Raw genomic sequence first — 14064 nt, 5'->3', positions numbered from 1 at the left:
TTTCGGAGCGCGAGCATTGAAGATGCCAAGTGAGATTTTGGCGAAACGTCTGCAGGATTCCAGTCGGATGCAAGATTTGCAGGATTCCAGTCGGATGCAGGATTCCAGTCGGAGTTCAACGAGCGAACGGATGATATCCCGGAATATAGTGTCATCACATTTTTCCATCCGTGAATCAATACGTGAGAATATCATACACCTTTACGGGAAGGAGATCTTTACAGCCACCAAGTGTTATGAAAAACTAAGACAAAGGAGGGTTATTTCGCTGTGCAACTTGAATTTTCTTAAAAGCTGCCGCAACCAGAACTTGCTGCCAACATTTACAAGGTTGTCTTATCACACACGCACCAGAAAGACACAAGCTATCCTGGACAAAGCTAGCAAGGCCCTACTCCAAGACCAGATCAGGCGGACCCGGTACGAAATTAGTGAGACTGAGCTACAACTTTTCAGACTCCACCTGAAACTGAGCAACAAGATCCATCAGTTGCTGTGGGACCGCATAGAATTATTAACATCATGGCGCACTGAGAAAGACAAGGACATCACGTCAAAAAAACTGTGGAAGAAATTAGAAATCCTTCAGTCAAATTCCAAAAAATCAGGACAAGTGCCAAATACAAACCGAAGCAGTACAGTTCATAATATTTCAGCATACCATCTTTCCGATACAGAAGTCAGCGTATTGAATAAAGGATTTAACTACGCAATAGCTCCAAAAAGAGTACCCGTCGAAGAGATCGTTTCCAACGTCGAAGCAAGTCTTTCCACCATAGACGAACAAGATGCGGAGTTAATTAGGCAAGATGTCGCCAGAGTCTTAAGACAGTCAAAACCACCGCAACCAAACTTAAGCAGAGAAGAAATGCAAGCCTTAAGGAATCTAAACAAAAACGAAAACATTCTAATAATGCCAGCAGACAAAGGAAATGCCACTGTCGTCATGAATACGTCGGATTATAATGCAAAATTGGAGGATATTTTGAACGACCCAATATACAAACTAGTCACCAGAGATCCCACGACATATTTGGAAAAAACAACTAAGTCCAAAATTCTCGATTCATCAATAAACGAGGATACAAAGAAGAAACTTATTCCGAGGGAAAAATCGAGTCGTTGCCCAAAATTCTACGGGCTCCCAAAGATCCATAAGGACGGGGTTCCCCTGCGTCCAATCGTAAGCGCCTTTAACTCACCATTATGCAAGCTGGAAAAACATCTGGCCAGTGCACTTCAGCCTATAGTGGAAAAGGCAGATTCCTATGTTAAAAACTCAGAACATTTCACTCAGATTTTAGGTTCTCTCAGGATGGACAAGGACGACATTATGGCAAGTTTCGATGTCAAATCCCTCTACCCGAGTATTCCAGTAGAAGAGGCACTCTTGCTTATAGAAGAAAACGAAGATCTTCCGCCATACATAATTGATCTGTCAAGACATTGCCTGAAAAACGCTTACTTTATGCACAACGGGAAAATTTACCGACAAATAGATGGAGCAGCAATGGGATCATCTCTCTCACCTGTGATTGCCAACCTCTTCATGATTTACTTCGAAAAGAAAGCAATAGAGAAGGCAAATCTGAAGCCAAAACTATGGACAAGATACGTTGATGACGTATTTGTTGTATGGCCTTTTGGCAAAGAGGAGCTTTTGAAATTCCTAGATCATCTGAATTCCATTCACCCAAGGATTCAATTTACAATAGAACTTGAAGAGGATAACAGTCTACCCTTTTTAGATGTGCACATCACAAGGACCGAAGATGGACACTTGGAACACACTGTCTATAGAAAACCAACACACACTAATAGATATCTGAACGCTAAATCTCATCACCACCCATCACAGATACAGGCAGTGGCAAATACATTAATTGCTCGGTCCTTCAGGCTCACAAACGAGAGGAACAGAGATAAAGAACTGAAGAAAATTAGTACCTGTCTTCAACAAAACGGATACCAAAGGCGCACCATCAGCAAGGCAATCAGTAAACAACAACAGCCGCAGCAGAGAGTGCAGGACGAGACCCAACGAAGATCGATCGCTGTCCTGCCATACATCAAGGGGGTTACTGACAAAATCGGCCGAATATTACGGAAACACGACATATCAACGGCATACAAACCTGACCATACCATCGGAGCAATACTAAGAAACCCAAAACAAAAAATTACTCTGGAAAACCAAGGAGTATACAGTGTAGCATGCGGATCGTGCAGCCTGACGTATGTGGGACAGACCAACAGAAGAATTTCAGCCAGGCTCGAGGAACATCGTTTAGCCATAAGAAACAAACAAACAACATCTGCTTTGTTTCAGCACCAACATCAGACAGGCCATAAAATTGATTTCGGCACTTGCAAACAAATAGCTAATATTCCTGATTTTAGGACTAGGATTATACGAGAGGCCATCGAAATAGAAAAGTCCGGACACCTCAATACGAGAGACGACGCTCTGCATTTATCCAACACGTGGAGAACGATAATCAAACAGCAGAGCGATGCGCAGCAGCCAACGGGGACATCGCAACTACGATCGGGCGAAATTAACAACGCGACAATTCAGGGGGCGGAGCCACCTCCCCCCACGCACAAGCAGCACCGTTACCATCTCCGGCGCAGAGTATAAATACCGCACGCACCGCCGATAACCTCCCAGTGTTCGAAGTGTTTTCGGAGCGCGAGCATTGAAGATGCCAAGTGAGATTTTGGCGAAACGTCTGCAGGATTCCAGTCGGATGCAAGATTTGCAGGATTCCAGTCGGATGCAAGATTTGCAGGATTCCAGTCGGATGCAGGATTCCAGTCGGAGTTCAACGAGCGAACGGATGATATATATATATATATATATATATATATATATATATATATATATATATATATATATATATATATATATATATATATATATATATATATATATATATATATATATATATATATATATATATATATATATATATATATATATATATATATATATGAACTCCGACTGGAATCCTGCAGACGTTTCGCCAAAATCTCACTTGGCATCGTCTGCAGGATTCCAGTCTTCCAGTCGGAGTTCAGCAGGCGAACGGATGATATCCCGGAATATAGTGTCATCACATTTTTCCATCCGTGAATCAATACGTGAAAATATATATATATATATATATATATATATATATATATATATATATATATATATATATATATATATATATATATATATATATATATATATATATATATATATATATATATATATATATATATATATATATATATATATATATATATATATATATATAAATATATATATATACAAACGGCACCTTCTGGATATTAGGTGATACCTTGAACTTTGTGTGCATTATTATGTATGCTCTTACTCTTTCACTTCTCACTTGTCTCTTTCTTTTAGAATCTCTGCTTTTGTGTTATTCGTTTTGCTATTTTTGTTGTTTCATCAAAAATTATTATACATAATCTTAAAATAATGATAGTTTACGGGGATCGTTTCTTTTGGTCGAATTTTTGTTTGTCTTCAGTCCCATTTTGCGGATATACTTTGAACTCGTGTAATTGACATGTAACAATTTATATTATTTTCGACTAATAAACCTTGACATTAATATTGTTATTATCGATTTTAGGTTACCAAACGGAAAACAAGTTGGTGGGTCTGGATCTAACTAGCGCCAAAATAATTTTGGACGTTCTGGCCAAATTTCACGCCACCGGCTTAGGTCTCAAAATTGAAAAACCTAAAGAATTCAAAGAGAACGTTTTGCAGTACGTTTGGGATTACGAAGAAGACGACGAATATTTGAAAGTCATTAAAAGGGAACTGCGAACCATTTTACGTGAAACGAAATTTTCAGAAGAGGTTATTAACAGAGCCGTTTCAACTATAGACAGAAAAGCGAACTTCAAATCTAGAGAACCGTGGTCAACGCTTATCCATTATGATTGCTGGGTATCTATTTTGCTACACTACTATATTTTTACTTATATTGTTTGGTATGTGTGTGTTATTTGAATGTAAAGTGTAGGTACTGTTCTTCCCGCTGGCATCTAAGTGTGACTTTAGACATGTCCATACCAACTTAGCTCTTTTGTTCTTATTCCGTCCGTTATTGTGTGCAGTCAACATCAACTGTGCAGTTATCTAGTTCATTACTGGATATCGTAAATTGACACAGAAATTTTTGTTTGTCAGTTTTGAAATTGTAATTTTTAATGTTACGGTAGCAATATAGCTGAGACACCTGGATCATTTTCATTACGCCGCTATACCTGACGTAGCTGAACAACTGCTCTGACTGGAGTATATTATTTTTATAACCGGTGTTTAGCTGTGTGTTATTTAAAAGAGCTAGCCAGTAATATACATCATTGAAAATTATGTACAGAGCTAATACATCGTAGGATCAATTTGAAATGCTCCGGTAATCACACTGATCAATCACTGATAATATACCGAATTCCACAGAGTAAGCAAGAAGTATGAAACGTCTGGAAGCAAACTGTTGCTCATTATATGACAACATATTTATAATTAGACAATAATGATTCGCAAAAGTTCATTTATTATCAAAGACGGCACCTGCTTGTAGTAACCTCGATTTCAATGTTATTAATACTATATCTTTACTGAGCCACACTTAGTGAGGCTATAAATTATTGACCACATACATACACTGATCACGTTGCCCTGAGCATTATGTGACATGATTACAATTTTTAGAGATTGGCAGATAATTCAGATATTAATTATTCTAACATCAAGCACTTATATAAAATTAAAAACAACATGAAAACAGAGTGATTGTAATAAATGTTTATATTAAAAAAAGTCCTTAAAATACAACTTCATTTGCAAATTTTAGTCATCATGTTTCGATTTGGAGAAATTGTAATGAGCTCTACAGTTTTTTCTAGTAAGTTATATTTGAATCACTTGTTCGACGCACTCACTCTATTTTCGCAATCCATTGTCTGTCAACGTCAGGGTTTCCACGTCCTTTATCTTGTTACAAACTGTTTTTCTTGCGTTCACATCAGATCTATGGGGTTTAATTAACAGAGATATAGCTGAAGACAAAATATCGTTGTTTCGTTTGAAAGTGATTTCGTCTATAAAAAATTTTATAAAACAACTTACAATCTCTAGTAGCTCCCTTTTCAGCACATCTTTCTCAAATTCCATCTTATTTAAAGTAAGCTAATGAATGATGTCGCGTTATTTTCCAAGAAGACTTTTTTTACGATTTACTTTAGTATGACTGTAACAGACCCAAGAGAAATAAGACTTAGCATCTGCTTTAAATAGTCTTCAAACACACCAGCATTTATGTCTTTATGATAGTGTTCACTTCTACCTGTCCGTTTACCTGCCTCTACTAAGTTATGCAGTTCAATGGCTCTCGAGCATTAAAAAACAAAGCATATTTTTGGTTAGTTTTAAATGAAAATGAGAATATTTATTTCAGTGCATCAAAGACTTTTCATGTTTCAGATCAACAACACAATGTTGAAATTCAAAAATGGTAAAGCGGATCGCGCTATGTTGGTAGATTTTCAACTGATAAGCTACAAGTCACCGGCCAGGGACGTACTCTTCTTCATATTCACGAGCCTTCAAAATGACGTTTTGGAACAGAACTTAGACGCCCTGTTGGAATTTTACTATGAACAGTTTAGCGATCGTCTAAAACGACTGAATATAGACACCAGCAGGTTTTCAAAGGAATCTTTTTATGAAGAATTGAAGATAGCTGCGCGAGAAAACGAATACTATCATATTATTTTTATGTTGCCGCCAATATTAGAAGAAGAATTCAAAGAACTGACCGACTTTGAGAAAGAAGTGAACTGGACCAAAAATCACCGAGAGAGAATCGTTTTTGTGACTAAGGAATTCGTTAAAAGAGGCTGGTTGTTGTAATAGAAAATTATATAATTTTGTATGATTTTTGAATTGGTTAATAAAAATTTTTCACTGCTACATAAAAAAGTTATTTTGTGATTTTATTTAACTTTCGCCAAGTAAAACATTACGCAATCTTTCAGCCAATTTTTTCAACTTATCGACAATTAGCAAATTCCCAAGTTCGCTATACAGAGCGGCCACTTTTTCAATACTATATATACTTTCAACAATTCGGTTAAATTAAAAATAATATTATTAGAGATGAACTAATCAATATTTCAGTAAAATATCCATTGATTTTAGCATTTTCTTCCTAGTAGATTTGCTATAAACTTAAACAACAAAAAAGATATACAAAAAATGAAAATGACATTGTCAGATATTTATTTTGGTCAACAGAGGGTCCGAATTTTAAAATGCTACTATCAACATTAAATATTTTAAATAGAACACTCTAATCCTTTTTACAAAACTTCTGGATTCCTCCTGCGTCGGTTTTTGCTCTGTCGAAATTGCTGACGTTTCGCAAATCATCCTGTTGGCTTCTTCAGAGCTTGACTGAAACTGTTTCAGTCAACCTCTGCCCCTCATTTAGCTCCGCCCCCTCAAACAATATATAAGCAGGTACAGAGTAAAATACGAGCCAGTTTCAGTCAAGCTCTAAAGAAGCCAACAGGATGATTGGCCAAATGTCAGGAATTTCAACTCAGCAAAAACGGATGCAGGAGGAACCCAGAAGTTTTGTAAAAAGTATTACAGTAGCTTGTGGAAGTTTCTTTGAAAAATTAATAGTACACTATTGTAATACATTTTTAGATTAATTATAGAATTTTTTTATAATCAGCACTTTATATCTATTGTTCCTTGTTGACTATAAAAATTAAGACACGCTGCAAATTTTTGTAGAACTGGTTAAAAGACATGGAAATGAATGTGCTAAAATCACTGAATTTATATAAAATCTTTATCCCACTCGACCAACCGTGTTTCTATAATGGTTTTAACGTTGATACTAAATTTTGTATTCCTTCTTAAAATGAATATATGTTTTTAGAGGTAATATTTTGTTCTCAATCATAATAGATAAAGATAAAAATAGAGATAAAGAGGCCCTCCTATGCCGATAATATAGGAATATATTAAGTGATTGTGAAAAAAAATTCAGAGGGTCCATTAAACATCACCATAAATCGTTTTCTTTTTGCAGAATATCGCTAGGTCTAGTTAAATGTTAAAGAAAGACCAGTTAAATCGCTAAAAATTTAAAATTAAGAAGTGACATAAAAAATACGTAGTGGCTAATGAAAACATGGAAAGCCAAAAAATTCAAAAATGAAAGTAAACAAAATCAAATACTGAGATCTGGAATGATATTAGTAAGCATTTAAAAAAATCTTTTAGCTTCAAACTTGATATAACTGGTTGGTTGGACTTCGAATTTACCACACTTCCAATCGTTTACCATAAGTCAAAAGTGGTCACCCGCATTACTAAGAAATCGAGTAATGAAAAATGGTGGGGTTCAAAAATTGAGAATTCTAACCACGAAAAGTTCTACAGAAAGGCTACCGTGAGCAGCTCTCTATTTGTTAATCCACAAAACCCACCTGAAAGTGTACAGCATCCCCTGAAATATGTAAAATTCCCCTTTCTTGAAAGGTTCAGTACAGTGCCTAACACCTTCCCATTTCGAATCGGTACGAGTGAAATTTCACTGACCTAAAAATGCAGCGTTTTGAGTGAGGCTTTTACAAGTTGTTATATGCCAAATCCCCGAGTCAAAGACAAATTTTGCCATCAAGGCTGCTGCGATTACTATAACTCTAATCACTAAAGCAAAAGATTGAACTGAGTTGCCCTTTACTTGATAAAAACTCATTTATCAAAGTAAATAACAACTAAAAGTTCAGATTTTCACGAAATTATATATTTTTACATGACAATCGTTTCGACAACACCGTGTCTTTATCTAAAAGCAAAAGAAATACAATGCAGTTTCTCACTGAGGGACTACTCGATTCGAGCAATCATGGCGGTTTTATATAGTGAATAGTGTTTCACTGTTGATGGTACCTTAGACGTTTAAGGTGCATTGGATTGTTCTGAAATTTGTTGTTGCTCTATCGATCTAAAATATTTTTAAAGCTGAGACGTTGCAATTTCTACTAAAAAGTTGCGCCAACCATGAAATTTTAAATGGGAAAAGATGTATATTATTATTTTATAATCCGCTAATACTCTATGTTTTTGAATAATAAGTTTCGCTACCTATCCTTACTGGGTTTAGAGAAATTAATTATTTTCTATATTTTTCGACTAAAATATGGCTGCAATTAAATTTCCATAACTACTATTTCCATATCATAAAGCGCACATATTTGAAAAGCAAATAAAATCCCGTTTCTTTGGCATAATTCATCTTTTAGGTGACCGACGAAGCAAAAATTTAGTCTAAATGTGTTTCGAGTGTTAAAAGATAATAAGCGAAGTTCTTAAATTTTTATGAATGCTACCAAAATACCTTCAAACATTAAGAACAGTGCCAACTTCAGGAACTTCGGAGCTCTTGGTATCAGCTAGGCAGGGCACTGCACTGAAGAGGTGTCACAAGATTTATAAGGATTATTAAATGACCATTGGTTTCGACGTTTATTTGCACACCGGTGCAGAGCAAGAAAGAGTTACGTCATCGGATTTCACGATGCTTTGAATAAATAGATAAATAGAAGTACCTTCAGTCCACCTCAAGGGAATTTAAATGCAATGGTGAACACTTGGAGCACGTAATGTAAAAATTGGATTCATTTTTCTGTGCCCAATTTTTATTTTAAGTGCCTAATATTGTCAGTGCAAATAGTTTTTAAAATGTTTTTCGCAAAATGGTTTGTAAAGCATTTCTTAATTCTTGCAAATTTTCTCTTGGTCATGTGTCGTAAATTGGATTCGTTTCTTGCATGTTCTATAATATATTGTCCATGCATAATAAAAAAAATAATTAAAACATTAATTAAGAATACTGGTTTTATTGGAACCGATCTATCTATAAAATTTGAACCAGTATCAATAATAAGTAAATCTTTATTAAATTGACAAAATTGTCAAAAATCATGGTCAACTAAAAGATGAATTAATGCCAAAGCAGTTTTCAGAGAAACTTACAAATCAAACGATCTGGGGATAGGGGGACATGACAGTTTCTCACTATGAGTGACTAGTCGATTTGCAGGCAAATCTTTAGTTTTAACCAACTCTTTATAATATTTAAATAAAAAGAAATAATGTATAAGCTACGTAACTGAAGCAATTTTTTGGTGCGAAAAATAAAGAAAATAATTAATTTCTTCAGAACCACTAAATATAGGTATAGGAACATATTTTTCAAAAACAATCGCAAAGTATTAGCGGAACGGAAAATGCAATGCAATATAAAATTTTAATGTTGATGCTACTACTGTTTATGGAACTAACCAAATTTTCAGAACAATCCAATGTACTATTCGCCGTAAATGTTAAAGGTACAATCAACTGCGAAACACTCTATATAGAGTCTAATATTGCGAAGTTTACCCATCTGTTTAGAACAGAGTTTATAATTTGTAACTGGTGCAGTATAATTCAGACGAACGGACCCCTAGCGTCAACCCTGTAAATTTCTGTAAAGTCTCGCCGTTGGGCCTCCGACTGGTCATAGGCCCCGTGACGCCTGAATCGCCTTTACACAGAGAGCTTGTTCTTTGCACTCGCGGCATCTCTTTTTTGGCTTCTCGCATAAAGTTAGTCTTATTTTCTTCAAAGAAAGTGGAACAACATATTGTTATGCTATTTACAAATATTCTGGATTTCTGCCTCGTAGGTTGTTGAATTGAATTTGTTGACGTTTCCTCTGTTGATTTCTTCAGAGCATAACTGAAACTGGTTTGTATTCTACTCTGTACTAGAGGGGGCAGAGTTAAGGAGGGAGATGATGGGAGAGGCTGATTCCCATATTGGTGAAAGAGATTTCTATGGATTGTCCCATTTTGATATGGTACAACAATTGATTACATGCTAGAATGTTTATTTGGTCGAATAAGATGTAATGTTCGATTTCATGATTATTTTCGGTAGCGGCTGATGAGTTTATTTGTCGTAGTCTTTTACATTCTTTTGGCCTGGATGATCATTTTTCATCTCGTTTCTTCAATGTCAACAATCGACGCAGAAAGAATCCAGAAGGCTCATAAATAGTAGTAAAGTAGTCTGTGGAAGTTTTATTTGATTAAGTTTGTTTAAGAATTTTTTAATTTTCAAATCGCCTTTTCTCTCCGAAAATGCAACATGAGTTTTTCTACTCCCTTCTGTAAAATATCTTTTTCCACTCCCGTCTGTAAAATACCTAATGACCCACCGATCTAGCGTGCGGGAAGCGTCAGTTTACCACTTCAGTTTCTTTTCCCATGAATCTGAACCACTTCGGGATTTTACCGCACGGATTTGGGAGCAATCGGATGTTTTCGGAGATATTTCCCACGCTGTGAATTTTCTGACGGTCATGTCAGTGAATATATTCGTGTTGTTTTGCGAAAATGTACTCAAAAACTAACGGTCGACGAAAAAGTGTAGTATGTAACAAGTTAAGGTTTTCGATTGAAGGGTCTCGTTTTTAAAAAACACCTTTTTGTTTTACAAACAGAACTACGAGGTTTTATTTAACCCGTTACAAGGAGAACTGAACACAAAGTACAAAGTTCCCATATATATAAAGTTTTTATGCAAGCGTCGCGTCGCAGATACTGGGAATACTGAAGCTAGCATTTCATCAGCATATTCTATCACACAATTCCTCCCTCCGAAGTGGAAAACAACAGGGACGAAAGGTTGTTTTCGTAAGACTGGTCGTTCTTGGTTTTCTTGGAATCTTGCAGCAAATGACTCTTGTAGATTTTCCATGCCATAACTATTAACAAGATTAAAATAAACATCATTCCTGTTGAAGTGGCGAGACTCCAAGTGACTGGATGAATTTCATAACCAATGTCGGGGATCGATGATTTCGCAGCTTCTCGTAGTTTTTTGATCGTTTTGAGATCAATCGATTGTAGTTGAGTGGCTGGTACTTCACATCGTGATGTTCCATATTTTCAATTTTAATGGGTGGCAGTGAGAATGGGGTTGCTTTAAAAATTTCTTCTTTATTCCAAAGCTCACTATTTTGGGTACTTATACCGCAATTATATGGAACATTGATTAGGCAGGCTTCTTCAATAAAAGCTATTTCTTTGTTTCGACAATTCATTTGTAATTTAAGTTTCTGTTCGGATGGTATTATCAAAACAAATCTACTAGTGATTGGTCGTATTATATGCGTTGAAAAATTTACATTGATTACGTGGCAATTTTTGTTTTCGGCATATTTAATGAGGGTTGTCACACAATCACCGATGGGCTGGGTAAGTTGATTTTCGCAAACGTAGGTGTCTTCAATGATTGGGCAGATTGATTCTTGATATTGTTGCATGTTAGTGCCCAATATTAGGTAGGGTAAATTAGGTGTAATTAAGGAGTGATTCACAGGTACTGGGAACAGGTGGAATATTTCAAAAATTTCTTTAAGAAAAATCGTAATATGGACGGCAAAAATTATTTTATCTTTTGTAAATTTAACTTGTAAGTTTGCTAACTGATAATAATTATTTTGATTTTCAAAAATTAGAATTTGATCATCACCATAGAGAATAGTCAGTTTAAAAATTATTTGTTCTAATTCAGCCGCCGATATTACTACAGGAAGTAATGTGTTTAATTTCGCAAATGTAATGGCATTTTCTAAATTATCCAAAAATGTTATAAAACTTTGGCAATTTAGAATTATTTGCATTAGTGTATTTTGAGCTTTAATGAAAGTAGTAATGTCAGTAATAGTTTGAATTATATTCAAAAATGTCTATATGTTTTTTTATAGCTTCCTGATTTTTCTGTAGAAGTGTTATAGTATCATTATAGTTGTCAATCAGCTGTTGAATCAACGAGGTTTGCTTTTTTAGTTGGATGTCAGATGAATGTTTACTACGTACAAGTTCTGTGATAATTCTATCATATTTTTGTCCATCCTCTGAATCGAGAGTGCCAAAAAGCCATTTCGATAATTTACCTACAACATTTATTAAACCTCTTTTTATACGGTTATTAGGTTTTCATTAATTCCACGATGACAGGTTTTTTCATGATGATATTAGGTCTTTTTGTTTTGTCCTGTCAGTGACGTCAGTTAAAAGAGTTTTCGATATTACCAATTTATAAGCATGGTTTTTAAATGTATTTGGTAACAAAACAGATAGTTCTCGATTTAAATCTATTTCGATGTTTTGTACATAAAGGCGGTACATTTTTGTTGGATCCAAATAATCTAAAAACAATTTAATTATTTCATTTTGATAGTTTTGACTTAAATAAACAGAAAATCTAGATTTATTTTGAAATGGGTAACTCCTAATCACGTCATAACGACCGTTCGTTTTTTGGTTAAATATTATTTGATTAGAAAAAGTATTTAAAATATTTTCGGTAATTGGTATATTTAATATTGGATCTTCAGCTGCTGAGTGTCTGACTGTCTCACCAGTATTAGGAATATTTGGCGGTTTAATTTGAATGTCCGAGATGATGTTAATTTTTGGAGTGTTTACATTTTCTAGAGGGTTAAACACGTCTTCAATTTGTTCCAATTGTTCAAGGCTTATATTTTGATCTTCTACATGTATGTATTTATCGATGTCTTCATTAATATCTCCAGGATTTCCGAAAAGTGACTCTTTATCTATCATATTTAGTTCGATGCGTGACAGGGCATCAGCGTTGGTGTTCAGTTTGCCCTTCTTATAATGAACTGTGTAATCAAACTCTTCCAGTTTTAGTCGCCATCTTAGCAATCTGGAATTTGGTTCTTTCATATTAAACAGGTATTGTAAAGGTTTGTGATCGGTAACTATCACAAATTTTCGGCCAAATAAATATGGTCGGAAATATTTTGTTGACCACACGATTGCTAATAATTCTTTCTCTATGGTTGTGTAATTGTATTCAGCCGGGTTCAATGTCCTAGAGGCAAAGGCTATGGGAAGATCACTCTACCATTTTTTCCTTGGCTGAGAACCGCTCCTATAGAAACATTAGAGGCGTCCGTTGTCAATATAGAAGGTTTTTCGAAATCTGGATATAGTAGTATTGGATCATTGCACAAGATATTTTTACAAAGATCGAATGCTTCTAGAAATTCTGGCGTGTGTTTGATGGTCGCTCCTTTCTTTAGACAATTTGTGAATGGCTTGGTGAATGTCTTTTGCTGTTTTCGGTACAAGAAATTTCTGGATTGCAATAATTTTCTTGGAATTCGGTTTAATTCCGTTTTTTTGTTATTATGTGACCCAAAAATTCTACTTCGGTTCGTAGGAATTCCGTTTTATCTAGTTGAATTTTTAGTCTAGCTTGTCGCAGTTTTTGAAAAACAAGTTTAAGATGTTTGATGTGTTCTTCTAGGGATGACGAAAATACTATGATATCGTCCATGTTATACTAGACAAACCCTTCCCTGTACATCACGCAAAACATTATCCATGACGCGCTGGAATGTCGCGGGGGCATTTTTCAATCCAAAAGGCATTCTAACAAACCATGACCATTCTCGACACTAAAAGCTGTTTTTTCAATCGATTCCGGATCCATTTCGATCTGATGAAAACCAGATGAAAGATCGATAGTTGAAAAATAATTACACCGTCCCAATTTATCGAGTATATCATTTATATTAGGCAATGGATAGCGGTCGTCTATCGTTTTCTCATTTACCTTACGAAAGTCGCAAACAATCCTCCATTTTTGCTTGCCGCTGGCGTCAGGTTTCTTCGAGACTACCCAAATGGGGCTGCTCCAAGGGCTTTGGCTGTGTCTAATGATTCCGTCGTCTAACATTTTGTTAATTTGCCGTTGAACTTCCTCTTTATGGATAAAGGGGTATCTATATGATTTAGTGTATACAGGCAATTCATCCGTTGTTCTTATACAATGTTTGATTTTATTGGTGAATGTTAACTTTTTGTTTTCATGATGGAAAATATCGTTATATTCTTTACAAAGCCTTATTATAGCAGATTTTTCTT

At 35.2% G+C, this 14064-nt stretch overlaps 1 protein-coding gene across 6 annotated transcripts in view; it reads left to right on the top strand.

Annotated features, from left to right (window-relative positions):
- The window catches only part of LOC132701389 (uncharacterized), a 52004-nt gene extending 46006 nt beyond the window's left edge, over positions 1–5998 (top strand). For all 6 annotated transcript variants that reach the window (XM_060669261.1, XM_060669260.1, XM_060669257.1 and 3 more), the window contains 2 exons: positions 3651–3973; positions 5516–5998. In XM_060669261.1, the coding sequence (XP_060525244.1) occupies positions 3651–3973; positions 5516–5944 (752 nt within the window). In that variant the 3' untranslated portion in view covers positions 5945–5998. The remainder of the gene's footprint in view (positions 1–3650; positions 3974–5515) is intronic.
- Positions 5999–14064: the final 8066 nt, after the last annotated feature.

Source organism: Cylas formicarius, unplaced genomic scaffold, assembly GCF_029955315.1.
Source record: "Cylas formicarius isolate icCylForm1 unplaced genomic scaffold, icCylForm1.1 PGA_scaffold_4__25_contigs__length_36172078, whole genome shotgun sequence".
In the NCBI taxonomy this organism is placed as follows: Eukaryota; Metazoa; Arthropoda; class Insecta; order Coleoptera; family Brentidae; genus Cylas; species Cylas formicarius.
The sequence above is the reverse complement of the archived record's forward strand: the minus strand, read 5'-3'. Positions and strand labels throughout refer to the sequence as shown.